This window comes from Rhyacophila brunnea, unplaced genomic scaffold (genome assembly GCF_057557595.1).
Source record: "Rhyacophila brunnea isolate RB1 unplaced genomic scaffold, BYU_Rbru_1.0 scaffold_14, whole genome shotgun sequence".
In the NCBI taxonomy this organism is placed as follows: Eukaryota; Metazoa; Arthropoda; class Insecta; order Trichoptera; family Rhyacophilidae; genus Rhyacophila; species Rhyacophila brunnea.
In genome coordinates this window covers 7372949-7400563 of record NW_028232796.1, presented here as the reverse complement: position 1 = coordinate 7400563, position 27615 = coordinate 7372949, and the positions used below count along the sequence as shown (strand labels likewise).

At 34.2% G+C, this 27615-nt stretch overlaps 1 protein-coding gene across 5 annotated transcripts; it reads right to left on the bottom strand.

Moving 5' to 3' along the window:
- Positions 1-219: 219 nt before the first annotated feature.
- On the bottom strand, positions 220-27608 carry LOC147075572 (protein Son-like). Of its 5 annotated transcripts, none has more exons than XM_085941875.1 (12): positions 26459-27608; positions 20921-21121; positions 20017-20201; positions 17160-17347; positions 15899-16125; positions 13112-13275; positions 12021-12085; positions 11822-11932; positions 10460-10573; positions 3050-3217; positions 2253-2426; positions 220-774 (listed from the first exon to the last, which is right to left on the bottom strand). In XM_085941875.1, exons 1-12 carry the CDS (start codon positions 27415-27417, stop codon positions 664-666), a joined length of 2667 nt encoding a protein of 888 aa, XP_085798001.1. In that variant the 5' UTR covers positions 27418-27608; the 3' UTR covers positions 220-663. The 5 variants fall into 5 exon arrangements, with proteins under 5 accessions (XP_085798001.1, XP_085798000.1, XP_085798004.1 ...); XM_085941874.1 differs by having other exon boundaries at positions 518-774; positions 3041-3217; XM_085941878.1 differs by lacking the exons at positions 220-774; positions 2253-2426 and adding an exon at positions 6469-6538 and having other exon boundaries at positions 3146-3217.
- Between the last annotated feature and the right edge of the window lie 7 nt (positions 27609-27615).

The following is a 27615-nucleotide window of genomic DNA, read 5'->3' as shown; positions in this document are numbered from 1 at the left end:
CGGGATTGGATTCCCTAGTCCCAAGTAGTCTAAAAAAACATATGTATTATGGACACCCATAATGTGAATGTATATAACAGGTCTCTTATGAAGAGTGGTTGCTATGCATTCGCTCAATCCCTATTTTAGAAGATCAAATGATACATATAAACTCGTCACACTAGAACAAGTGTAGAGAAATGTTATCTCTACAAGATCATCTAAATAAACCATTAAAATGAGCAAGCACTTTTATCATTTAAAAATATAAATATATCAGATTTCAATAGATATAAACGTGAAAAATTACAAGAAATGTAGAATTTTATCATAGTTTTGTCTATATTATATTGTAATGCCATTCAATACAATAGACAATGCCATTATAATATTGTTTTCGATATATATAAAAAAATAAAAACAGCATCTATCATTATGTTGTTATCTAAGACCCACATAAAATGAAATATTTACACTATGTACATTTATTGATGTTGCCTTTATAAAATTAAAGAGATTAAATTAAAAATCTCAACTAGTATGATTACCATCTTTTTGAAAGTTCAATTACTTAACCTATGACTTCAAAAATATGACTTGTTGCAAATAATAATGAAGAAATAAAATGCATGTATTATTCTGAATATGTACCATATTGCAAAATTTAAATCTTATTATCTTAAACTAAGATAGGAGCCCCAATTTCTGAAGACAAATTTGTGCCGCGTCAGCTTTGGCTTGCTTTTTATTTGCGCTTGCAACACTCGGCTTGTACTCGACTCCGTCCACCGTTACCTGTAGGAAGAAATTGTCAATATTAATAGTTGCCAGTCGCCTTAATCTTTGGAACTGATAGAGTTCACTTAAGCTCAAATTACATTGGCAGATTGCGTCTGGCCCGATTGTCTGCCACGACTATCAAAATCTATTCTCTATGGTTTTCAAGGAATGGGAGTGATCGTGAGTAAAATGGGATAAATTCTATTTTCCATCGTCACAATCGTTTTGACGTAAATTTGCTTGGGAATACTGTTTAGTGTTGCCACCAATCTAACGAAGAAATAGTTTTCGGTCAACCTATATGTAATAGCAATACTATGTCTATTTTAAACCAATCAACAACAAGGACCAACGCGATTGAGTCGTTGCGTGTAATTGCAAATAGTGTAAAAACGTTGGCCACGACGGTCGGCGTGGATCGTTGAATCGGGTTGGGTCTGCGCGTCTGCCAATGTAATTAAGCCTTTAGACCTGATATCTTAATTAATAATCAACGCTAGAAACAAAACATTTCGTAGAAGGCCGGCTTCGAGAAGAACCACTACATCGTTTGGTTTCTACAAAATTGTGATGTACGATAACGTGAATGATGTAAACAAACATGTACCTTCTATTTTACATCTTCATCATTCATGAACATCACACGATTTTTGGTATTTTTAACCCACACTCCTCCATTGTCACTTTGTCAAAATGAATTTAACCCTTGTCTAAGTCATGTCATATTTTTGACCACACCTTATCAATGTAAATGAATAAAAAACTGATTCGCCACTCTATAAATTTTAATACTAAAATAAAACTGAAGCCAGTACCTACAGTAATTTTCTTCTTTTCTTTTCTTCGACCATGTCCGATCTTAATAGGATCATATCGTCACTGTTCTGGCAAGACACTAATTCGAAAAAATGACATATTGAGTTAGTTATACCAAAATGTTCATTATTTCAAACTTTACCGTCTGGAAACTTTCTTAATAAATAAACAGTCTTTATTTTAAAGTCATCCTTTTTACGATTACTTAATAAACTCACATGATAGACCATTTCAAACATTTTAACAACTTCAAAGTCAAATTACTCAAAACTAGTATTCTCCAGTTAGTGTGTTCTGCCAGAACAGAGACGATATGGGCCTCCACAGAGTAGAGGTTTGTATTAACAGATTTTGTTTTTACGAGAAATGGATGTCAGCCACTTGCTCAACCTATTAGGTCCATACCCTGACTCACACACATATTGAAAAACAATATGTGTACTTGCCAGACCCAGGATTCGAACCTGGGACCGACGGCATGATAGTCCAACGCTTATGCCGCGCGGCCACCGTGGGCGTACAGTAATTTAGGGCCATTCAAATAGCAAATAAATCTCAATACGTAAACAATATTTTTTCTGGTATTTTTTTGGTATATTTTTACCCTGCCCTCCTGAAATGTGGTGAACGCCATGTGAATACGTTCTATGTTCGTATTTATAATTATATAAAGCTACCTTAAACAAAAAGTTCTTCTTATGATCAGGCCCACACTCAAAGCAGAGAGTGTACGAAGGGACTCCTAATTTCCTCTTGGAGCAAAATTCACCGAGCAAAGAAACAGGATGTTTTCCTGCCAGAGTTTTCACAGTGGCGACTGGTGCTCTTCTCACGTTGTTTCGCTGTCTTGTCTGAAAATGCAAAACCATACCATATGTTTTGTTATTATACACGAAAATACGTCTAACATAAAATATTATAAGAACCGTAAAATGTAACTATGTACAATTTGTTTATTCACTATTGTTGTACAGTCATAACTTAAATATATGTGGGCATTGACGAATTCATGATAAATGCAAAATCGTTAAAGATAGTGTAACAGATAGAAAACTATTTGTTATAATTTCGTTTTGAGGGAGTAGTGTTATAATAATTGATCACATGTATTGATTGCATTTACAGTCGGATCTCCTGAAGACATTTATTTTTTTATACAGATTTTTTACATTTGACAAATAACATGATAGTCATACACAATAATGAAAGTGATTTTAACTTATCGAAAGGAGCTTAAGGTTATAACACGCGCACTTTAGCACAAAAAATACGCCTGGCTAAGTTTGAATCATCTATTTACTAGCACGGTAAAACAGTCACCGGATAACTGTCCAGGTAAAAGTCAAAAGCGGTTACGTTGTCCGCAGCTTGATCGCTTTTCCCACATTCTTTTCAGTCAGGTTCGAGTTCCAAACAAAAATAAGTGTTATCGGTCATGGTTAGCATACAAAGTCGAGTTATTTACTTTCATTACCTCTTCTTTAGCCACAAGTCCCCTGGTGTCAAGTTTGACTTCGAGCATGATGGGCGTAAGAGCTCCATTCTTTTCTTTCCCAAGACCCTCACCGGGTCTCCAGCCCATCTTCTGGAGTAAATGCATTCCCATTCCGCCGCTCACCGGCGCCGCAGTCTGCAGCTGGTCCTATATTAACCAGAAAACATCATTTAATACGACTCATACCAAAAACTGACGAACTCTCTCACGGAGGGCAAAGCAGAGATCCACATTGTAAATAGATATGTATTAGATATTGCTTGAAGAAAAAACTTTAAAAGAAATTAGCAATTGATTATTTATATAAGTATGTAATTTATAGTTCTTTATAATTAGGTATTTAGGTAATTAATTCTTCATATACAAACATTATTTTAAATCTTTTTGTTTCACAATAATTCTGTCGTCAATATTCTATTAAATTATTCAATAAATTTATTTTATAAATTAAATAAATTGGGATATCTATAAAACTATTACATAAACAAGGCAAATTTATTGTATAACATACAAATGTTTTTATTTTGAATTATCTATATAAGGCAATAGATTATTTAACACAGAATTTAACAATTGATTCTGGTTATTTTTTCACAATATATTATTGATAATAACAGTCCCTTGAAATATTTTGTTTATTTATTGAAACATTAACAATCACAAAATATAGAAAAATAGCACAGCAGACTTATAAAGACTTTTGTCAGGTTATTGTAGGAGTCCGTAATCATGCAGTAATATATGATAAAACAACTTTTTCGAATCGATTGACACATGATAGATAAAAGACACGATAGAATTGTAAATTCCTTTCACAACCTTCTGTGCCAGCTCCGTCTCGGTTGACGATAACGAGGTTAGAATCTTTAAGATGGAGACAGAGCTGAAGCACGGAAGGTACTCACCTACCGAACGTGGTACCGAGTGGAACTGGTCGCACTAGCACTCTAGCACTCAGGAGGACACCTCATGTTACGGCCGCAACCATAACCATGTCATGTGATTCTTAATCAAACATTACCCCAACCCCGCACTTGAGCCGACAATTCGATCCTGCCACACTTCTGTAAGTCGTCTGGAACAAATATTCAAGTGTTCTTTTCTGCCCATTCGCATGGGTATTAAAACGACCACAGCAACGAGTAAACTTATTTGAATGGATGCAATACATATCAGGACAGATAAAATTCATATTTAAAGGACATAGTTTCGTCTATTGTATGAGAATGTGACTTTGAAATACAACAATCTAAATCATTAGTGAATGATGGTTGATACGATTAACTTTTTCGTATGTGATGGATAATAATTGATTTAAATTAAAACTGATTACAAAGTGGTAAACGTATACGAACAGAAAATATTATTATTCAGCTGAATTAAGATTCCAGAATTTAAAAATCAATTGCTTTTAATTTATTTTTAACTATGTGACAGATAGGTATCTGAAAGTATGTAAAATATATCATTTTGCTCAACAGAAAAATTTCGCCTCAAATTGTTTTTAATGACGTTTTCCAGCATGCGTTGCGTAACGTTTCACATATATCATAAAAATTCAATTGACAAAAAACAATAATAAAGCTTTTTAAAATTGTATTTCGAGTAAATTGATTACCTACCAAATATAATAATAGAAATAAATAAGTTGGGATTCAAATATAAATAGTTTACATCATGATGCTGTGTGTAATATTTTGAAGGAGCATTTATGAAATTTTTATATTAATTATTCAAAGCTCTCATCTGATTCCTTGAAATATTGATACGCCCATATGCTATTTCAGTGTGAAGACATATTTTTTTTATGTACGCAAAACAGACATTAAAAATATTCATGGTGACATTTTATACAGAAAAAAACAGAATATTTCAGGATAGCTGCTGTGAAACGATGGCATCATGTGTTACTATCAGGGCTCTGAACCGTTATTTTTTTTCATTCCGGTTCAAGTAAAATATAAATATATATCGATTCGGTTAAAATAACGGTTTTTCCGGTTTAGCTCCCTCCGAGTGATTAATTTTTAAATGTTTTTATTTGTATTAAAAAATTACTTTCTACAATAATTTAGAACATTTTATGGTAGTTGTATGATAGGTGATTCATTTCAGCTGAGAGATTTCATTGTATTAATTAACCTTATCACTGCCAGCCAATTTTTACTAGGTGGACACTTATAAGGCCAGTTATTTTTGGAATAAAATAAATCCCTTAAAAAATATGAAATAGGAACAGAATGATAAATATTTGTGAAAATTTACCAAATCAACATGTTTCTCGAATTTATCGTGAATATTTTCACACTAAAATGATAAATATTGTTTAGAAATTATACACAAACAGTTCATTCAGAAGCTATGACATTTACAAGAACCCGCGAGTTAACTTGTCCATGGCCTGATGCGACATACATGCTTTGGCGAGTTAACTCGTCCGTGGCACTGATCAGGTTTTAACGAATGAAATAAATAATAATTTAAAAAATTAATACTTACGTATTAAGTAGAGTCCCAGGGCAAGACCCTATACGTAAGACGTGTTGCACCTACGACAACTGAATGGCAATTAAAGTGGGGAGTAAGATTATGTTAATGTGCGTGTTTGAACATGAACCGGTTTTTGTTCCGACAAAAATAACGGTTTTTCCAGTTTTCGGTTCAGTTCTGGTTCAAAGCCCTGGTTGTTATTATAATAATAACAATATCTTGTAATTCAGATCATTCTTGAAACTATATTAGACGCATATGTAGCAAGAATAATAAACCACTTCATATAAATTGATGAAAAATCATTTTTAATATACATAAACAAATTGGAAGCAATAATATTTTCGCTAATTTAAATAATTACTTAGGAAACCAAATAAAATTGATATTCAAAAGACAGTAATATCATTTAGGAAACAAAATATTATGAACGGATAACAGTAATGTCAACATACAACGACTCGGATACTACAAAATAACGTATTCAGAATAAATGCTTGAACAATAAATTGAAGTGATCTATCATTACTATTCCAAGGAAAGACGACTGAGCTTTAAAAATTAACAAAGAACACTTGAATATTTGTCATTATTTTGCATGTTGAAATAAAACTGTGATTTTGTTTTAAATATTTGCGTAAATATTTACTTCAGTATTTAAAAAAATCACAGATCTATCCGGATAATGGAGATCAAAGAACGAACCTTTTTTATAATGCCCAAAATATACTAAAAGATTCTAATTTGCAAAAGAAAAAACTAAAAACCAATAATATAGTTTTGACATTGCAAAGTTATATTTTTTAACACGATTTTAGTGCATTGAAGTGAGTGAAAATCTTGTGATGTGTAAAATAGCTAAGACATATATATTTTGGGCATAATAGAAAAGCGCTTAGCGGTTATACATGATGCATAATGCGGTCACAGGACGCAGACCCTCTCGAGTAAGTGGCCGATAAGGCCTACGGCTTCCAACTGAAAGAAAAGGTTCACATCACAATCCGACAGAGAAGAGACCAAACATTTCGTAAACATGGTCAATTTTCTGTCGAATTCTAAATTGTGCCGAGAGATTTGCAGCAGATTAATCTATAACTTCAGTGTAATATGTACTATGCAATATAATTCTGATTATTGCGGAAAATAATTATTATAGCATGCCAAAAAAAAGAAAAAGCTGTAAAGATCCAACCGAATTTATCGAAGTCTATGATGTATAGGTAGAAATAGAATTATTGTAGATTTTTCATAACATCATACATACCAATACAAATGTAATACAAAGAGCTTTTTGTACTTTCTTTTATTACTTAATACACTACAGTAAATCAAAAATACGTACCTAAATGCACTTCACAAATACCGATCGTTTTATTTTGTTCTACAATAATTTGTGTAAAAAAGAATCTCTCTTATGTAATAAAAATATTACTGCATGTGTTTTGCCCATAATATGACAAGCTTTATTAAGTATGTATGAAATCCAAAATTTTAGTTTTTTTTTAAAATTTATTATTCTCAATGCTGTGAGGAGGGGCGTGGTAAATGTAACAATTGATAAAATTTTAAATTACAATTGAGTAGAGGATGTGGCAATTTTTTATGGAAAAATAGCGTCGAGTTGGGAGTAATTGGGATTTAAATGCTGTTTCTCATTAAAAATTAACAGCATTGGCAATGATTTAGAATTTAGTGTTTCTCAACCTGGTGGGCTGTAGAAATTTTCTGGTGGTTCGCGAATTTTTGGCGTCCAAATACATATGCTAAAAATTCCAATAAAATATTCTAAGCCCGTGCACCTGCTGGTATTTGTGCATTGTGTTTTTGTTTTTAAAATAGATTAATGTGATGAAATCAACTCCAATCAGATATTATTATATGTTACTATATAAATAATATATTTTTATTTTTGCATTAGCGGTCCGCAAAACGTTTCACTTATCTTCAGTGGTCCGCAGGTATAAAAAGGTTGAGGAACACTGTTAAATATTACATACACACAAACATAAAATTTTGGTAAATAATTATACTTGAATAAAGCTCACCATTTGAGCGAAACACATTTTGTGAAAACCGAGTGAGAGACATTTCATAAATCAGATATCATGAATTACCATCAAGTAAACGCTGAACACTCACTTGAAACTTTAAAAGAATCGTTCGTAGATTTGTTTATTAAACATGTATAATATAATATAGAGATGATTTGGCATCGGCAATTGGGTGCCAGGACAATTGGATGTCAGGACGATGGGGCAATGGACAATCGGGTACCTCACAGATTAACGAAATGCTATAAATAATAATATGAACTAGCAAGTGACAACCTATATTGAAGCAACGCTTATGATTGTTGCAAAGATTCACGTCAGTGGTGCACTTTCAGTAGCAATATTGCGCAATAATTGTAAGAAATTCATAAATATTGCGCAAATTGCACAGTGAATTGCGATGGACTTTTGACTGGCACAATAATATTGAATTTTATCCTAAACACCAATTTTTCGAAATACGTTTTTTACATCAATCGATTATCTATGAAATTTCCAACATTTCTGTATAAACCTAAATGCATAGGATTACATATCGTCGCTATAGGATTGGTTTGTCAAATATCCGTTTTTGTCGAAATCGACCTTTGAATGCAGAATGATTTTTTGTATCTAAATGGACCAGAACCATCCTTTTCTTTAAATTGCTTTGTAATGAAAACAGCATTCATATGCTGTAAAAGCAACAATTTAAATACCTACATGTATTTAAATATAGGATAATCAAATTTGTTTTTCGTCTCCTGAACATTTCGCACCGTGAGTGTAAAACCAACGCATCTGCAAATTTTTAAATTTTTAGATTAAATGCAAAACAACTGTAAAAGTCGTGAACCTGATAATGTAAAAGTGAAGTAACTGAAAGAACATGCAATATAATGTAGATATAAACCAAATATTATGGTTTTTTTTTTAGAAACTCTATTTCTCCTAACAAAACGAAGACTTCAAACCCTAATATATCCAAAATATGTCTTTTGCAGATGCCTTGGTTTTACACTCACGGTGCGATTTGACATTTGGTCTATTCGACAAACCAATCCTACAGCGACGATATATTGAATTTAAGAAACAATTATTTTCATGCCACTTCGTAAGTATATATTGCACACTACATCGAAAAAGGTACCAAAATTGTGAAATACAATATTGACCAACACCAAAATAAGTATTGTGCAATATTGTAGATAGAATGGTTTATATATTGAAGACTTGTGCCTATTGTCCTAATCATAATTTTGTTGAAACACATCTTGGGTTATTGGTAACACAATATCGCTGTGGTTCAGTGTATTATTTAAACATGCAAGCATACTAGCGCCTGTACACATGCATGGATTTGCTGGCACCAATATGTAGTGTGTATTTTAAACTATCGCAATAATAACTGTTAGACACGTAAACGTGCTGACCGTCTCCTCGCCAATCTCATTCTTCAATCGTAAGCGAGACGCGATGTTATTGTATAGTGCTATTTGAGCGGTTGTGAAATTGATAAACTTCAAAATGCTATGCGAGGTGTAGTTCGTATTTTTTCAATCAGGTTCGCCACTACAGTTCTACTGCGTATGCGCAGATATCGTGCGAGTTCTAACTATCGCGTGAAAATTCAGAATCCGCTGAACTTTTTTGATTCATGCATGCAATCTTGCAACTTGCATGATAATACGTGTTAATATAATTGAGGCGTCTAATTCCAAAAAGCGATAAGTCCACATTTGGTCATAATCGCGAAAAAATACGCACATATTCTTTGTATAATTTTACACAATATGTATTGATCTATAAATTTCAAAATGCGACAAAACCCTACAAAAAAAAAATATTTTAAGTCTCGATTTATTACAAAAAGCGCCAAGTCAGTGATTCATATTATTTAAAGCTTGGTTGATTTCACGCGTGTTTAAGTCAGCCAATAATGGAACGTTCAATATTGGAAATGGCGTCTTCCATGCTGTAGCATCCGGTAAAATCATGACAGTACCACGGAAATATGTGCCTTATGCAGGATAAATTAAAAAGTGAGGTTCAAGTAGCGCTACGTCCAATTTTATTTTGCCTATATTTATTACATTCAAGAGTTTATCGGCTGAAACAAATTGCCATTTGGTTCTAATTTTACCATAGAATACAACGGAAAAAATAATCTCATGTTAAAACAAATAATTGAAGCTTGAAACATAAAAACGTTGTTTCCCGCAAATATCGAATTGTGGACTTGTCACTTTTTGTAATTAGACGCCTCAATTGTGCATTATCTTGTTATAGCCGCGATAATACGTACTGTCAGCAGTAAATTCATGCACATACCATTGACATGAGTCTTCACAATAATCATAAATCTTGCTTTATTATAGGTAGATGTATAATATTAGACTAATTCTTCATCTACTTTCTGGTTCAAACTGTAACGTATGTGTATTCTTATGCGCATTTCATTCATCTGTATGATCATATTATCATTCTCATATAATGTGCACCACATCTATAATTGTTATAATATGTATGTACATTAATTTCTATATTGCAGAAACAATTACTTTTTTTAGATTCTCAAACTCAAATATTTCATACAACCATTTCATGTATGCCTTGTTTCTAGTTTGCAAAGTTTGTAATAAATAAAATTGTACAAAATATCCATGGATATCGAATATAAATAATATGTAGTGGGATTTATTTCTGGCATAGTATTACAATAGAGAATTATCACAAATCTTTTTATGACCTCGAGCGTTCACGCATTTAAATAAAGTGTAATATAAATTAGATATTATATAGATAAATAAATAGCTCGGAAAAATAGAAAGGTAGGCAATTTATTAATATAATAAAATAGGCTTACCCGCTTGGCCCACGCTTGGTAGCCACTGGCAAGTTCCCTCGGAGTGAGGATGTTTGCCCCCGTACTTCCAGTAAACTGTCCAGGCTCCTGTTTCGACTGCGCCCACTTTGACATCTTCAAATAACGTTAAAATAAATTTAGAACCAATTTTAAATTTTCATTAGAAAAAATTACTGATGACAGTTTGGTATGTAGTAACTTTTTTCCACATGAAAGAATTTTTTCTCAATTGGTTTTTATTAAAAAGAAAACAGCAAATTTATGTGCCGTTTATCAGGACACTACATACCTATTATGATATATTTTATATTCTTCTTGTTTCTGTTTTTTAACACTACAACAAGCCATGTAGCCCAATGACATTAGTGTATTTAATAATAGAAGTGAAACAGCCACAAACATCCAGGTTTTGAGAAAATCACATAAATATATGAATACGTGTATTAATTAAGGCGCTAAGTACCAAAATAATAAAAACTGACATTTTTATAGAAAAATGTTCTACATACCAACGCCAATAACTTCAACTGTAGTCTAAATGGGTCAAGCAAGTCAAAAAAATACAGCAAAATAATTAAACCTGTCGACGTTGTAAGTCCGTTGGCGTGTTTTATTTATTATGGTGTAAGTAGCACTGCAGTGGTCAACGGCATTCAATATAAAATAGCTGACGATGGTGTGTTGACACTTGTGAGTTCTTAATACCTAAAATTATAGAAGCTGCCGTGATTGATTCACACTGTAAAACTACATTTTTCAAAAGGTCTGCTTCATGAAATTTTACTGCAATGACTCGGTATTTTGTAACTACAGGCAATACTACTTTTTGGTACTTAGAGCCTAATTTAATACACGTATTCATATTGTGACCTCACCGGAAATTGAACGCGGAGCCTCCGGATGATAGGCCAACGCACTGGATAACGAGGGCCGCGATTTAAAGCGATAGTACATAGATTATAGTGACGAAGACTGTACATACGAATAGAAATATATAACAAATTGCTAACTCACTGTAATGCGAAGAAATTCTCATAAACTATTATGTTTATTTTAAATATTATTTGTGTACAAAAATTTATTTCTTTATTTTATGCGCTAATTTATACAAAATATTGGGTACAATAATTAGCGACTTGATAATTTCATAGAAATTAAAGGTCATCTGTCACATTGTAATTTTATTACTTGCGAGTAGAATAATGAATTAATTCCCGCTATTGGCATCTAGGTAGTCTTGTAGGTTATTCGTATTAACTCGTATTCAAGTTATTTTTATGAGTCAAGGTAAACGTAAAATAAGGTCAGTATTGAATGTTCGCCACTGGCCACTGGTAGACTATATATATAAAATAAACGAACCTCTTGATTAGCGTGGTACATTTGATTCATTGCAGACGAGTCATTGGGATTCTGTTGAAGCTTTCTGATCGCTGTCAGTCTCTGGGAGACAATGGATCCGATATTGTAGTTCTGCAAATTATAAATCATAATTATTGCAATAATTAGAATTAAATTTATAAAATCTTGGCTGTCTACTATTAGAAAACGTTTTATTTACCGCATTGGTTTCGGAGGGAAAAACTTGAGGGCCGGGTAAGACGGGCTGCGGGTACACTTCTGCAGCTGAAACGGAAATAAACATTAGTATAAAAAAGTAAGAAATGAAGAAGTATGATAAACAAATTAAACTGCTGTGCAGCTGTGTAAATTAGCGACCAGTGTTGCAAACGTCAATGCTACGTTTAGTCTACGAGCAGGACGGCATTATGACTCGAATTCGAGTGCGAGAGGTGTGATGTGATTATCATGCACAAAACATTGTTTACAAGTGGTGACATACAGATTTAAACATGTATAACATTAAGGGGAAACATGCTCAGCATGGTCAAAATGGAGCTTTTGTTCTATTTTCAAAGCATGATCCTGGACATACCTTAAACGTTGTAGATAATCTATTTATATAATTTTGAAGCCATATTATCCTTTATATTTATTTTAAACATTTGATGACTGCATAAAGTATTTTTATTACATAAAATAGTATTCTTTTAAACCTCTCGCTCTAATGTTTTAGAATATACATAGTCATATTTCAGTACATAAATGTGCAGTGGTGTTAAGATTTTTTACGTTTATTAATTTTTAAACGCATTTATAAAACCATCAGTATAATTTATATTGAAATTATTATAGTGAATTTTTTTTTTTCGAACATGTCCGATCCTGATAGGATCATATGGGCCTCCACAGGGTGGAGGTTTGTATTGACAGATTTTGTTTTTTACGAGAAATGGATGTCAGCCACTTGCTCAACCTATTAGGTCCATACCCTGACACACACAAATTGAAAAACAATATGTGTACTTGCCAGACCCAGGATTCGAACCTGGGACCCACGGCTTTAAAGTCCAACGCTTATGCCGCACGGCCACCGTGGGCTTCAAACTCGTGCTGATAGTGAAATACACGCATTATATTTTTCCAATACTGCAAAACTATATTATTATTATTATAATATTAATTATCAACAAAAACATGCATGAACATTAATTTCAAACCTATGTTTACTAGTACAAAACGAATGTACATGCATAAACTGAACAAAAAAAGAGAGAAATAATATTTATATGGAAAGTATACAAGTCTCACCAGCTTGATTGAAATTCTGGCTATTGTATTCCATCTGTGAGTTGATGTCTCCATATGTAAGTTGGTTGGTGTGAAGAAGTGTCGGCGGATTGGCTTCTTCCACATCGTGGTGAGGAGGAAGAGCAGGCGGCAAAGACGGTGGGGCGAGAGGCACCGGAGGTTGACTACAAATAAACAATGACAATGTGTAATTTTTTTTCACATTATATCTTTAGAGATGATTAAACCAAACTCTTCCGAAATACACAGATATGATAGATACAAATAATATTATAATTTTAATCAGATTGCGAAATTGATTTCAGTTGAAAATGTCCCTCTGAGGCGGACGAAACATGTCCAGATATTAATTAATAAAAGTGGTATAAGTACGATAAAAAAGTTGCATTTTAATAAATTAAATTAATAATACTAATAATTAAACTAACCGCAAGACATTTTGCATTGAAAATTCATTTGCAGAAAACTTCACAGTATTATCGGCCACAAAATCCTTGAAAAACCTCAAGCATTTTAACACAATTATAAATTCATTCAAATAATCAATTCTATGAATTATTATATTGTTCCATTTGACATCCATTTCTCGTAAAAAACAAAATCTGTTAATACAAACCTCTACTCTGTGGAGGCCCATATGATCCTATTAGGATCGGACATGGTCGGAAAAATTAATTACTATATACAGTTGAACTTGATTATTACGAGGAAGATGGGATCGTTATACGAGGGTGGGTCAATAAGTCCTTAGAAAAGCCGACAGGTGGCGCGACTAGTACTGTAAGCGGTTTGTTTTCATGCAGCGGCACTACCGATTCAGTATGCTGCGAAGTTTCAATCAGATTGGTCGGGTTGTTGTGTGTTTCTCGTACATTTAAAAAAAAAATTTGCTTGTGGAAAATGGAAAAATGGAAAAAGGAGAAAATTGAGTTTAGAGCTGTTATTAAACATTTTAATATAAAAGGGTTAACAGCAAAGGAAATAAAAAATGAGTTGGATTTAGTTCACGGCATATCTGCTCCTTCACTTGCAACTATTTATAACTGGTTAAATGAATTTAAACGTGGTCGTACATCAACAAAGGATGAACCACGCTCAGGACGTCCTGTAGAGGTGACTACACCAGAAATGATCAATAAAATCCACGATATGGTGCTAAGTGACCGAAAATTAAAGTTGAGTGAGATAATTGAGGTTACAGGGATCTCAAAAGGTAGCGTCATTTCTATTTTACATGACAAATTGGGCATGAAAAAAATTTCTGCAAGATGGGTGCCGCGTTTGCTCACAGTCGACAATAAACGCAATAGGGTGGTGGCCTCTAAAGCCCTGTTGTCGCTCAAGCAACGCAATCCGGATGAATTTTTTCGTCGCTTTGTGACTGTAGATGAAACATGGATACACCACTATACTCCCGAGACGAAAGAACAGTCAAAGCAGTGGATTGCGAAAGGCGAACCATGTCCAAAGAAGGCGAAAACCGTAAAATCAGCTGGTAAGGTTATGGCTACTGTATTTTGGGATGCACGTGGAATTATTTTCGTTGACTATTTGGAAAAAGGAAAAACAATAACAGGGGATTATTATGCATCTTTATTGGACCAGCTAAAAAACAAAATTGAAGAAAAACGGCCTCATTTAAACAGGAAAAAAATCCTCTTTCATCAGGACAATGCCCGTGTTCACACATGTTTACGATCAATGGCTAAAATTGAAGAATTGAAGTTCGAATTGGTCGAATACCCACCGTATTCGCCAGATTTAGCCCCCAGTGACTTTTTCCTTTTCCCAAACTTAAAAATGGCTAAGTGGACAACGTTTTTTTCAAATGAAGAAGTCATCGATCGGACAAATGCTTATTTTCAGGACCTTCTGAAAACTTATTTTTCTGACGGTTTAAAAAAAATTGAGAAACGTCTAACCAAGTGTATTGAGCTCCAAGGAGATTATGTTGAGAAATAAAAAAAAATACAAAAATAAAAACTGTTTTAATGCTTTTTTCTAAGGAATTATTGACCCACCCTCGTATATAACATTTTTCGTGCCATGTTCTATTTAAGCATACAATATAAAAAATCTAAAAACCATCGTAAAAATCCCCGAAACAAGCGTGGCATTCATAAGCTACAAAAGTTGTTTATTGTAGTAAAGTGCTGAGCCACCGGCGCTGGTAGGTACCTACTGCCTTCACAAAGCTTGGATTTTTTACATGCAATTTCAAACATATGCGTGGATACTTTTTCGATGTTGTCGGCGAAAATACCAATTAGGTACTTAGACACGTAACTAGTGTCATAAACGTAATCCGATCCCGGCGGCATCGGTCTAGTTAATTTTCCTGTCGGATTTTATTGCTTAGGGTCGAAAATTTTGTTTTTAAACGATCGACACATTAACAATTTTTCTCGGTATATCCGAGAAGTAGCTCATTATAAAAGTGAATAAATAAATGTATGGAGAAAATCATAAACTAAAATGTCAATGAATGTTTCATCATTACATAAGAGATCTGGCTATTTCCGTGATCGTAATAACCAAGTTTGACTGTATTGTAAATTACTATATACATACATTGACAATTATTTAATGATTGACTTGTACCGAGACTAAAACATTCACATTATAATGCAAATGTAACTGCCCGTGACGGGACAGATTTGGGTGATAAGGCACATATAATAGGCAAAAAAATGCAGTGAACCATCGTTGTTTAGATGAATTATTTAGAAAGATTGTGAATGTACAAAGTACATATTACTGAAATATCAAAACAATGGTAAAACTTACGATTTCTTAGCAAACGGTAAAGCTATAGGAACATGTTTGGGCAGTGGCGGTACGGGTGAAGAGTTTTTGTTAGCCACAGTGGTCGCAGACGGAGGAGAGACGGGCTTCCATTCACTCTCGGCCCCCCTGTGTTGCGTGCCTGACGATACGGGGAATTGCAATCGAAGAACCTTCGATTGCTCTATTGTCTTCTCTTGGAAGGACTGTGTTGGCAGTGGTGTTCCACCCTAAAAAGAGATATAAGTTTATTATGGTCACAATAAATTGGTTATTTTATATTATATTGTAGAATTTTCATATAAATATTTTTTCAAGTGTCAACATTATGAAAAGGATACGTTCTCTCAAATACATAACAAAATGGAGCAATCAATAATTTAATCGACTCAAAACTGAGTAGACACAAGATTTAAGAATATAGCATAACTTGGAAAATATCAGAAACATACGCATTACAAAAATCCTATAACAATCTTGGATCAAGTAGTATTCAAACACATTTTTCGCTTGACGGGTGAGAGCTCTTTCCACTAAACTACTGACCCACATACTAACCTTGATTAACTAATAGCTATGCTATCTGAGGTATTTTAAAATTAATGATGGTTACCATCTTCGTAATTATTACAATCAAGGGAATAACATTATTAGCATAATTATTCATATATGACATTAGTATTATTAGGATATGGATCAAATTTGAAGCCATCTATGAATAAAATTGGTAATCTTGATTTAAATTACAAAGTTCTAATGGATTTAAGTTTTGTACTATTCCATTTGAGTCGTTTTTGCGGCCCGGGTTTTGCCTTTCGGCATCTTGAGGCACTGTGTACACCCACCAAAAGGCAAATACACATTGACTTTTGACTTTTGACAAAATTCATTTGCCTTAGTGCATACAGGTGCCTGAAGATGCCTAAAGGTAAAACCCGGCTAGCAAAAATGACTAATGGAATAGTACAAAACTTAAATCCATTAGAATTTAAATTCAAATTCCATCAAGTACCTTTGGTCGATAGTATTAATATTATTAAATTACTACTATTAATTAAATTAAGATTGTGGTCATTATTGAAGGAATTTAAAACACCACAAATAGAGTAGTCATTAGGTAATATGTAGTGGTAAGAACTGTAGTGTTTGCAAGAATGAATTGTGTTCAAATCCCACTAGGTCCAATTTTTAATCTAGGAATTTTCTAATGAGTGTGATTCAGAGGCTTTCCCAAGTTACGTATATTAATCAATAAGTAATTTACCTTTATATTTAACACAATAGGCGCTTTATCCTTGACTTGGAAAGGATGATGAAACGGTCGTGTTTCCGAATCGTGCAAGTCGCGCTCATTCTCATTATCGGAATCTGATGACACCGACGACAACTCACCCAAAGCTTCCTGCCGCGATAGATTTTTACAGAAGTCAGTCAGTTCATCCACAGATTTTCCTGTGAACATACAGTAGGGTCCATTAATAAAGGCATACGATTGCATAATTCTAATAACTCATCACAGTACAATAATATGAATTGTTACTTTCCGGAAAAGAATAAAGAAACGAAAACACTGAGTTACGGTATCCCTTAACAACTTTAATGGGACTGTATAAACTCGTGAAATTAATTATAATGTTTTTTGATTATTTTTTATTTTATATATACGAGGGTGGGTCAATAATTCCTTAGAAAAAAGCATTAAAACAGTTTTTATTTTTGTATTTTTTTTTTATTTCTCAACATAATCTCCTTGGAGCTCAATACACTTGGTTAGACGTTTCTCAATTTTTTTTAAACCGTCAGAAAAATAAGTTTTCGGAAGGTCCTCAAAATAAGCATTTGTCCGATCGATGACTTCTTCATTTGAAAAAAAACGTTGTCCACTTAGCCATTTTTTTAAGTTTGGGAAAAGGAAAAAGTTACTGGGGGCTAAATCTGGCGAATACGGTGGGTGGTCGACCAATTCGAACTTCAATTCTTCAATTTTAGCCATTGATCGTAAACATGTGTGAACACGGGCATTGTCCTGATGAAAGAGGATTTTTTTCCTGTTTAAATGAGGCCGTTTTTCTTCAATTTTGTTTTTTAGCTGGTCCAATAAAGATGCATAATAATCCCCTGTTATTGTTTTTCCTTTTTCCAAATAGTCAACGAAAATAATTCCACGTGCATCCCAAAATACAGTAGCCATAACCTTACCAGCTGATTTTACGGTTTTCGCCTTCTTTGGACATGGTTCGCCTTTCGCAATCCACTGATTTGACTGTTCTTTCGTCTCGGGAGTATAGTGGTGTATCCATGTTTCATCTACAGTCACAAAGCGACGAAAAAATTCATCCGGATTGCGTTGCATGAGCGACAACAGGGCTTTAGAGGCCACCACCCTATTGCGTTTATTGTCGACTGTGAGCAAACGCGGCACCCATCTTGCAGAAACTTTTTTCATGCCCAATTTGTCATGTAAAATAGAAATGACGCTACCTTTTGAGATCCCTGTAACCTCAATTATCTCACTCAACTTTAATCTTCGGTCACTTAACACCATATCGTGGATTTTATTGATCATTTCTGGTGTAGTCACCTCTACAGGACGTCCTGAGCGTGGTTCATCCTTTGTTGATGTACGACCACGTTTAAATTCATTTAACCAGTTATAAATAGTTGCAAGTGAAGGAGCAGATATGCCGTGAACTAAATCCAACTCATTTTTTATTTCCTTTGCTGTTAACCCTTTTATATTAAAATGTTTAATAACAGCTCTAAACTCAATTTTCTCCATTTTTGTAAACAAGCAAATTTTTTTTTTAAATGTACGAAAATAAAAAACAACAACCCGACCAATCTGATTGAAACTTCGCAGCATACTGAATCGGTAGTGCCGCTGCATGAAAACAAACCGCTTATAGTACTAGTCGCGCCACCTGTCGGCTTTTCTAAGGACTTATTGACCCACCCTCGTATTTTATAAAACTCAAGTACTTTATGTACTCTTAGAGCAAACCAAAATATTAATTACAGTCGAACTAGGTTATTACGAGGAAGATGGGACCGACTGAATTTGCTCGTTATAAGCATTACTCGTTATATCAGAGAATAGATATTTTTAAATGAGCAGTCACATAACACAAATGAACGCTGGTAGGTACCTGACTTCAGCTTGGTTTTTTTACATGAAATTTCAACCATATACGTACTTACACTTTTTCTTATGATACTTTTTCAATGTTGTCGATGAAAACACCAATTAGATACTTAGACACTTAACTAGTGTCATAAACGTAATCCGATCCTGGCGGCATCGGTCTACGGTCGCATTTTATTGCTTAGGGTTGAAAATGGTGTTTAAACGATCGACACATTAACAGTTTTAAGAAAATTTTTGATGATATTTTTGCTCGGTATATCCGTTCAGTAGCTCGTTATAAAAGTGAATAAATGCATGGAGAAAATCATAAACTAAAATGTCAACGAATGTTTCCTCATTACATCCGAGATTTCGCTATGTCCGTGATCATAATAACCGAGTTCGACTGTATTTATTTAAATTATTAATAAGTAAATTTAATGTATATTAAATTATTTGACCTATATTTTTAGGCGTGCCATTAAGGACGACTACATTCAGGTTGTGGCACTGAATTTCGAATTACGATGGTAGTGCTAGTTATTGATTATCTTTTAATACAGAAAATGAAGATTTTCAATTGCATATTTCCATTCAAATTATTACGATTTATTCCAATATTATAACAATCATCGTTTTCTACAGTTTAAGTATGAGCAATACATCGCACTACCATCGAAGTTCTGCAGTTTCCTGTCACGGCCTGACTATTAGTGAGCCTCAGGTGCCATAGATTGTTGCAAATTTCAATAGCCTTTTACCTACTTGATATCAAATCATATTGAAGTGATACCTACCACAATTTTGAAATAATCATTGTATATTGGTTAGAAACAATTTTATATATTTTTTTAATTACGTCATCGGACAGTGTAACAAGGACGGACGTGCACTTCGTATTGCAGTCTAGAGAAGGACTGTGGAGAGATCAGAATGAAAAAAGGCTCTTGAAACCATGGCTGTAGCACTACTAATGTATGTATCATCAATTACATACCTCCAGATTTGATGGCGGATATGACTTTCTGTTGAGCCTGCGGTCCCAGGGTGCTGGCTGCAGGCAGGGTACCAGTTTGGAGCATAGTAATAGCATTCTTACGTGCTATCTCCAACAAACGTTTTTTGTCAATCTCCATCCGTTTGTCTCTACTCTTTGATCTTCTCCTCTCTTGCCGGTGAGATCTGTTAAATTGAGCATGTCAAATTATTTAGCTTCAAATAATGAAAAGGCAGACATATACGCAACATAATACATACAAATTTAACTTACTTCGATAAATCTATATGCAACAAGGCTCCAAAAGCCAACCTTTCAACGTTTCAACAAACATATTCTGTATGAAATATTAGGGTGATCAATAAAAGAAATATGGCCATACATAATCAAAAATAAAATCATAATATAGACACATTATTATAGTGTCTGTATACGTGCATGGATTTACTGGCAACGATAGTGTGTAAATTAATCTATCGCGATAACTATTTACATGTAAAAGTGCTGACTTTCTCGCCAATATCATTCTTCAAGCGTAATCGACACGCATTGTTGCTTTGTGTGGCGTTATTTGACAGCACCGGTAAATCGAAAAATCGGTAAATGTCAAAATTCTCTGCGTGGTGTAGTTTGTATTGTTTGTAGGTTCGCCATTATATTTCAGATATCGTGTGAGTTCGAACTATCGCGTGAAAATTCAGAATCCCCTGAACTTTTTTGATCATGCATTTTCTTGTTACGGCCGTGATAATACGTACTGTCAGCAGTAAATCCATGTACGTGTAAACGGGCGACTATGCATAGAAATCATTCAGTCGGTATGACTAACATACAATAAGTGGTTTATTATTTTGATATCCTATTCGGTATTCGTATGAGGTGTTATGTATGCACTGTTGATTACCTTCGATCATCATATTTGTCATATCTAGAAGTCCTGTCCCGACTGTGAGATCTTTTGGTCCTCGAGCGGCTCCTGGTCCTCTTACGCGTCTTGCTATGGGATCTTCGGCGAGATCTGCTCCCCGATCTTCTACGAGAACGACTGCCGGACCTCCGGCTCCGTTTTTCTGATTTTTTATGATCGTCTGTCGACTTACTATCGCTAGAAACAAGAAGTTATAATTATTGAGGCAGTCAGATTGTTTTCTTTGTGCACATAATTGTATTGATGAGGGGACCATAATTATATACCAAATATATTATATACAAATAATTTTCATAATATTTCATAATAATTGTCGCTGTTCTGTGAGCTCGCCAGTTGGTAGACTTTTAACACTATTAACATTAAAAACGCGCGAACGAGATAGCACTTGAATATAGGTATATTTTAATTTATTAGTCTATTTCGTTCGAATGTATGAATAATTGGTCATAAATTTTGTGTCGCAGCACAGTGGTGACATGACGCACAGGCTTAGGCTTGTTATAATATGACCGCTCACTGTTAATCATTTTTGTTAACAAGAGTATTGTAACCTAACAGAAAAATAACTCATAAATTTAAAATGTGTTTAAAATTTTATAATAAATGGGACTATTCAACAAGAGGAGCTCAGCGTATTTTTAGCGATTCTATTGAAGCCGATACGCGGTCTGAGTTCCCTGAGCCGATACGTATTTCAAATACTATTATGGAGTTGGTTTTAGTTTCAGTTGAGTATGAAACTTTTGTCGCATACGCACGCCAAACGCTCTATATAGTATTCCAAATACTAGTAAGTATTTTGGAACAAGTTTCTATACTAAGTATTTTTTTATACTGGTAGTAAGTATACTTAGTCTTCAAAATCGACCAGTTTTCCCATCTCTAGACTACACACCAACGTTGAAGACTGTTTATTTTTGGATAAATGTGTTTAAACGTGGCCATACTAACAGCAAGGTTGAATCATGATCCAGACGAACAATTTTGGTCACCACAGATGAAATCATTGAAAAAATTCATGGTACCTATTGTAATAAAACACTACCGAGTGTATGTGCGCAAGATTGCTGACACTGTGGGCATCTCAAGTGAACAGGTGGACAATAACTTTCACGAACTAAGAAGCTGTATGTACTTTAAATTATTGACCATTGACTAAAAATGTACTCGAATGGAGACTCAGCACAGCATTAGAGCAATGTGCAATCGCAATCCAAAAGATTTTTTCCTCAATCGTCGATTAAACTGTGTCTCAGTAATTATTTATTTAGAGATTGTTACTATAAATTTTGATTCAACACACAGTTGATTACAGCTAGCTTAAGGCGATGTCTTTACCTATCAGAGGCACCTAGCGGAAAAATACGAAGCTTTCAATTTGAGACATTGTTAGAAAACTTAATGAACTAAATTTTAATAATAAATATGACCATAAAATATATGTAATAATAAGGTGCAGTCCGATTCAACAAATTCACATTTTATTACATTTTTTACAATTGTAAGCTTTGACTTAAAATAAAAAATATTTTTCTTTTTAATGTTTTCAGATACCTACCTACATATTTATTAACACAGTTGAAATAGTAAATTATCAAAAAAATGTCTCGGATTGCAAGCTTCGTATTTTTCCGCTAGGTGCCTCTGGTAGATAAAGACATCACCTTAAATCTGATCCGTAATCTATATCGTGAAATAATCCATAGTCACTAAAATGAACAATATTATAATATTATTTCTGAAATCTTGCTTTTTGTCACTAAGTACTGGATCTTTTTGTAGTTTTCGATCATTATCTTCATGCTGGGACAAATGTTCTTTGGAATGTCTTCTTTTTTAAGTGCAAGCATAGAGTTATGTTTTAGGACTTTTAAATAACTTCCGAACATTTGACAACAAATTAAAGATTCGAAAGAAGATTATTAAAAATACAGTAAGGTAAATGTACCAGTAGTTGACCTTTTTTCAATAAAATGCCCAAAATAAGAAACGTAGACGCGGGATTGCTCTAAATTGTAAAGTTCAGACAAGTGAAGCCATCTGTGGTCGGATTGAGGAACTAACACATCACCATATGTCATAGGAGCGTCATAGCAGCTATTTGAAAACAACACATCACGCCGTAAGCATTTTATTTTTAATTTCTTAAGTAAATTGTTAAGGATATCAGTGGATGGCATGGCATATTTTGGGATCATATGGCAATTTAATGATTTTGACTTCATAATATCAAGTTAATGCATTTCGGGCAGTCATAATATTGAAGTATCGAGATCATTTGTAATTTTTAAGTTATATTTACAAGGAAGCAAGTTTGTGGGGGGGTCAACTACTCACACTTTTTTTAATACTTTTTCAGTAGTTGACAAGATATATTAAATAAAATTATATCACTTAGTTTTGAACAATTTTTACATTCATAAGTATGGAACGATGATTATTTATTAATTAGAAGTGTCTAGGGTGGTTCTATCCAGTAGATGACCTAGGGGTCAACTTTTTTTTTGTATTTTTTCAGCAACGGGTTGTGTATTTTTTCTTCGAAAAACAACAATTTCTTGAATTATAGCCCTGAATATATAGCAACTGAATGAAGCAGGCCAATAATAGCCGACAACTTACGAGAAATAGCGACGCGATAAAAAAAATGCAGGGCATTACGGAGGATTTACTTTGGTCATTATAACGTACCCATATAATTAATAATGTTAACGTTAGTTTTGTCGCAAATTGATTATCAGCCTACCTCACCATACTTTTTATATATAAGCTGCCTGCTTCACCATACTTTCATATAACCTGCCGCCCCTAGGGTAGCAGGGTCTTAGCCAAAAAAGATAACAAGACAGTGCACAGAAAGAATGCATAACCGTCATAGTAACAGGGAGTGTCGGTGGGGCTGTCACACCAACGACAGTCCTCTACAAGTACAAAAGAATTCCTCAAGAAATTTCCGAAAATGTGGACTTTGTCCATGGAGCCCTCAAGCTGTAACAGTACCAGGAGAATCTGAAAGTGTGCCTTCAATGGAAGCAATCAGAGGAACGCAAGCGGTATTTAGAGAGAGGACTGCAGTTCCTGAGTAAAAACACTGATAAGGAAAATCTTGAATCATTCCGCAAAAACAACGAACCTGATCAAGATGACAAGTCACTGTTCGCACTGTAAAGAAAAGTAAAAAATGAGTTGGAAAATATCACTCCACCTGAACCGGTCAGACTCATCGATGAGGCATTGCAAGAAGAGGAATCTGATGATATGATGTCTTTGACCGCCTGGAATACTATGAATTATTATGATGTTTCATCTCCAATCGCTAGGGCACATGTGGCTGGTCTAACGACTTGTGATGGTGATTTGTCTCCAATCGCCAGTGCACCTGAGGCTGGTTTAAGGATTTGTATTGATACTTCGTCTCCAATCGCCAGTGAACCCGCGGCTGGTCCATCAAATGTTCGTAGTCCATTCAAGAGACATTTTTTCCCCGGTGAAGGGGAAGAAAAATTCAAAAAGAAAGCAAAAAGGGGAAAAAACCCCCATCAGCTTAGACTATAGATACATCTAGACGTCACCCGTTGCATTGCTAAATGAAGCCGCTTGCCTTGCGTTTGGTTTGTGAGCGAGCAAACGCATTCGTCTACAAATGTTCGAGACCATAGACCATTTCGCTAGTGCTCGCCCAAAGTGCTCGCACTAGACGCTCAGAATTAAAATATAATTTTCTATTTTTTTACGTTATATAGTATTTTTAAGCGGTCAAAATGCAACCATTAGATAAAGATATCTATAATTTAAGTTATTTCAAAAAAACACTAGGTCACTGATATTAAAATATATAATAAAATACAAATAAATTATCACGAACATGTATCAACTTACCTATGAAACGTTATACCATCTTCTTGCTTATCAGTACGGCTACCACATTTTAAGACAACACACAGAACCATCTTTTCTACTTAATTAACTAAAAATATTTACCACGGACTTTATGTTTAACACAAAAATATCAATTTTAGCAACACGAGCTCGCAAATTATCGACGCTGTGTGAAGCGTTTTGCCCCGATTTGATGGCGATATTTTTGGAAACTAGCTTACACAAATGTAGACCTTTTATCTTACTCTAGCGCGTGTGAAAGAGATCGTAAGGGAGCCGAATACTTTCTCACTCGCACTCATGCATCGTTTTTGTTCAGGCCTTGCCCATCAGTGTTTCCGGTAAACTGTGCCAGGAGTATTTCGTAAACAAAAAGAGGAAGAAAGAAGAAATGGAACGGTTGAAAAAAGAATGAGCTGCAGAGAAGCAAAGAAAGAAAGAACTGAATGAGCAAGCAAAGGAAGAAAAAAAATGGGGAAATTGAAAGCAGTCAAGAAGAAAATGCGTTTTTCTTTTGAGTCTTCTAACCCAAGTGTTGACATTTCAGACTCAGCGGAGAGTGAATGGGATAAGTCTAGTGATGAAAGCTTTAAGCCTAAAACTCGATGGCTGTCCGTTATGAAAGTCATTAATGAACATTATCCTATAATACTTCCCGGGGAAAATCATCCATATTTCTAAAGTAAAAGCTACTATTTCATCGATGCAAAAGTGCGGGAGACTATGGAAATGGCCAGAGTGATCCGATGTACTTAGCTATGAATGGAAGGCGGTAGTATCCCACATAAATGACCCGACACAAGTAAACAAAACTCGTAATGTTTATTTAGTTCCGGAATTGGAATTTATTTGGAATATCTAAGGATTTTTATGTTAAGTTTTATTTTGGTAAGTACTGAGCCTATGCGTTACTATGTAGTATGTATGTACTTAGTTGCTAAAATAAATATATTTTTGTATTTTTACTTTGAAGTAACTAATTTTGCATCCTTTGTTACCCAAACAAACCTGATGATTGGCTGTCAAACAAAATCCTCTCCTATGTAACTTGTTACTGAACCGCCCATTGCTACCAAGTTGATTTAAGTAGCTATGGGCTAGAGTGGTCTGACAGGAAGCCCTCAGGCAACTCTGATGACAGATTTGCCATGAAGCCTCCTGATTAGACATGGTCAACTACTGAAAAATATAGTGGTCAACTACTGGAACCCCTGATTAGACATGGTCAACTACTGAATATAGTGGTCAACTACTGGAACTTTCAATTTTTTGGATGGTCAACTACTGAAACCGCAACATGGTTTGGAAAAATTGAACACAATTTTTTTGTAACAGACCCTTTCCTAATTTTTGTCTTGTCATATTAATTAAGACATTTGATCCATTATGAGTAGACTTGCTTTGCCAACATTCGGTCTAATGCTAAACGTTAATCGTTATTTTTGTTGAATTTTTTTCTTAAATGGTCAACTACTGGTACGTTTACCTTACCTACTTATGTTTCTAAATAAAAATTTGTTTTAGTCATTAGATGTTTGCTATTCAAAAAGATGAATTTAAACCCGGCAATTTTTTGAGTATCAATTTGTCCCTTATAATAGTGTTTTCATTTTGATTTTGCACATAGCTTACCTTATTTTTTTGTGCACTGAAATGAGTTCGTTTAGTTTGTCTCTCAAATCTGGCGTTTTATTCTGATCAGAGCCCGATTCACTCTCGGAGCTTAGCTTTAATACATCAACGGAATTTTCTGACAATTCACCTTCTTCATATTTCTCCGCGTGTTTTTCAGCCTTCTTTCTTGCCTCTTCCTCGGCTTGTTTTACATTCGCTTCAAACACAGAACTAAATTTCAAGTTCTTAATTTGAATTTTATTATTGCCAGTTTTTCCCTTTTCAACATTATTGTCTTGCGGCACTTGATTGCTTTTCGATTTACTAGAATGATTTTTTTCCTCTGGTAATTTGATTTGAGAAACATCAGGCATTTTTGGAATTGGAATATTGTCCATTGGATAGTTATTGTGTTTGGACTCGTTAATTTTGTGATCTGAAACGCGAGCATTTTTTGGTTTTTCTGGCGTGACTGGTTCGTTTTTGACTTGAATAGTGTAATGATCAATATCAGTGACTGTCACCTTTCTGTTACTCGATACTTTCTCAAGCATGGACACTGATTCTAGATAATCTTTAGCATATTCCTTGGGGTCAGGGAAATAAGACGTATGTGAAGGTTTATAATCATCGGAATCGCTGTCTACGGCGGTCTTTCGTTTCCTATTTTTATGTTTGCTTTTTTTGCTCTTCTTTTTATGTGTCGAAGCATCCGTTTTACTGGCATCAGTATCTGAACTACTCCGTCCACGTTTACCTAATTTCTTCTTCTTTTTCTCCTTGTGTTTACTCTTTTTCTTAAGTTTCTTCGATTTGACTTTGCTTTTCTTCAGATTAAAGAAAATATCCGGTGGCTCGGCATTAAAAACACCAAACAATTCAGAAAGAATCTCCGCCGACGATAAGCTGACAGGGGCAGTGACTTTTTCTATTTTTGGCAGAATGTGTTTAACATCTTCCTTGTTGTCTTGCGCCATTGCGCTGTCAGATTATATAGACTCGGTTATATTGTTTTACTAGATCTATCTTTCACCATTCACTTATAACGAATGTTTTATAAAGTTTCTAGCATAATACTATTTAACTATCAATTTTGTTGCAGAAAACGTTTGATTATATGACATAAACTTCACAACCCGGCTTGTTCTTGACTGTATTATCGAGCAGTGTTGCCA

Bases quoted from the DNA above. Each gene is read 5' to 3' on its own strand.
- LOC147075572 (XM_085941874.1), bottom strand. From the start codon at position 27,417: ATGGCGCAAGACAACAAGGAAGATGTTAAACACATTCTGCCAAAAATA. The intron at 11,933-12,020 runs GTAAATAAAACG...TATAATTTGCAG, and splicing joins TTCCCTCCGAAACCAATGCG to AACTACAATATCGGATCCAT. The intron at 775-2,252 runs GTAGCTTTATAT...TTCTTCCTACAG, and splicing joins AGAAGAACTTTTTGTTTAAG to GTAACGGTGGACGGAGTCGA.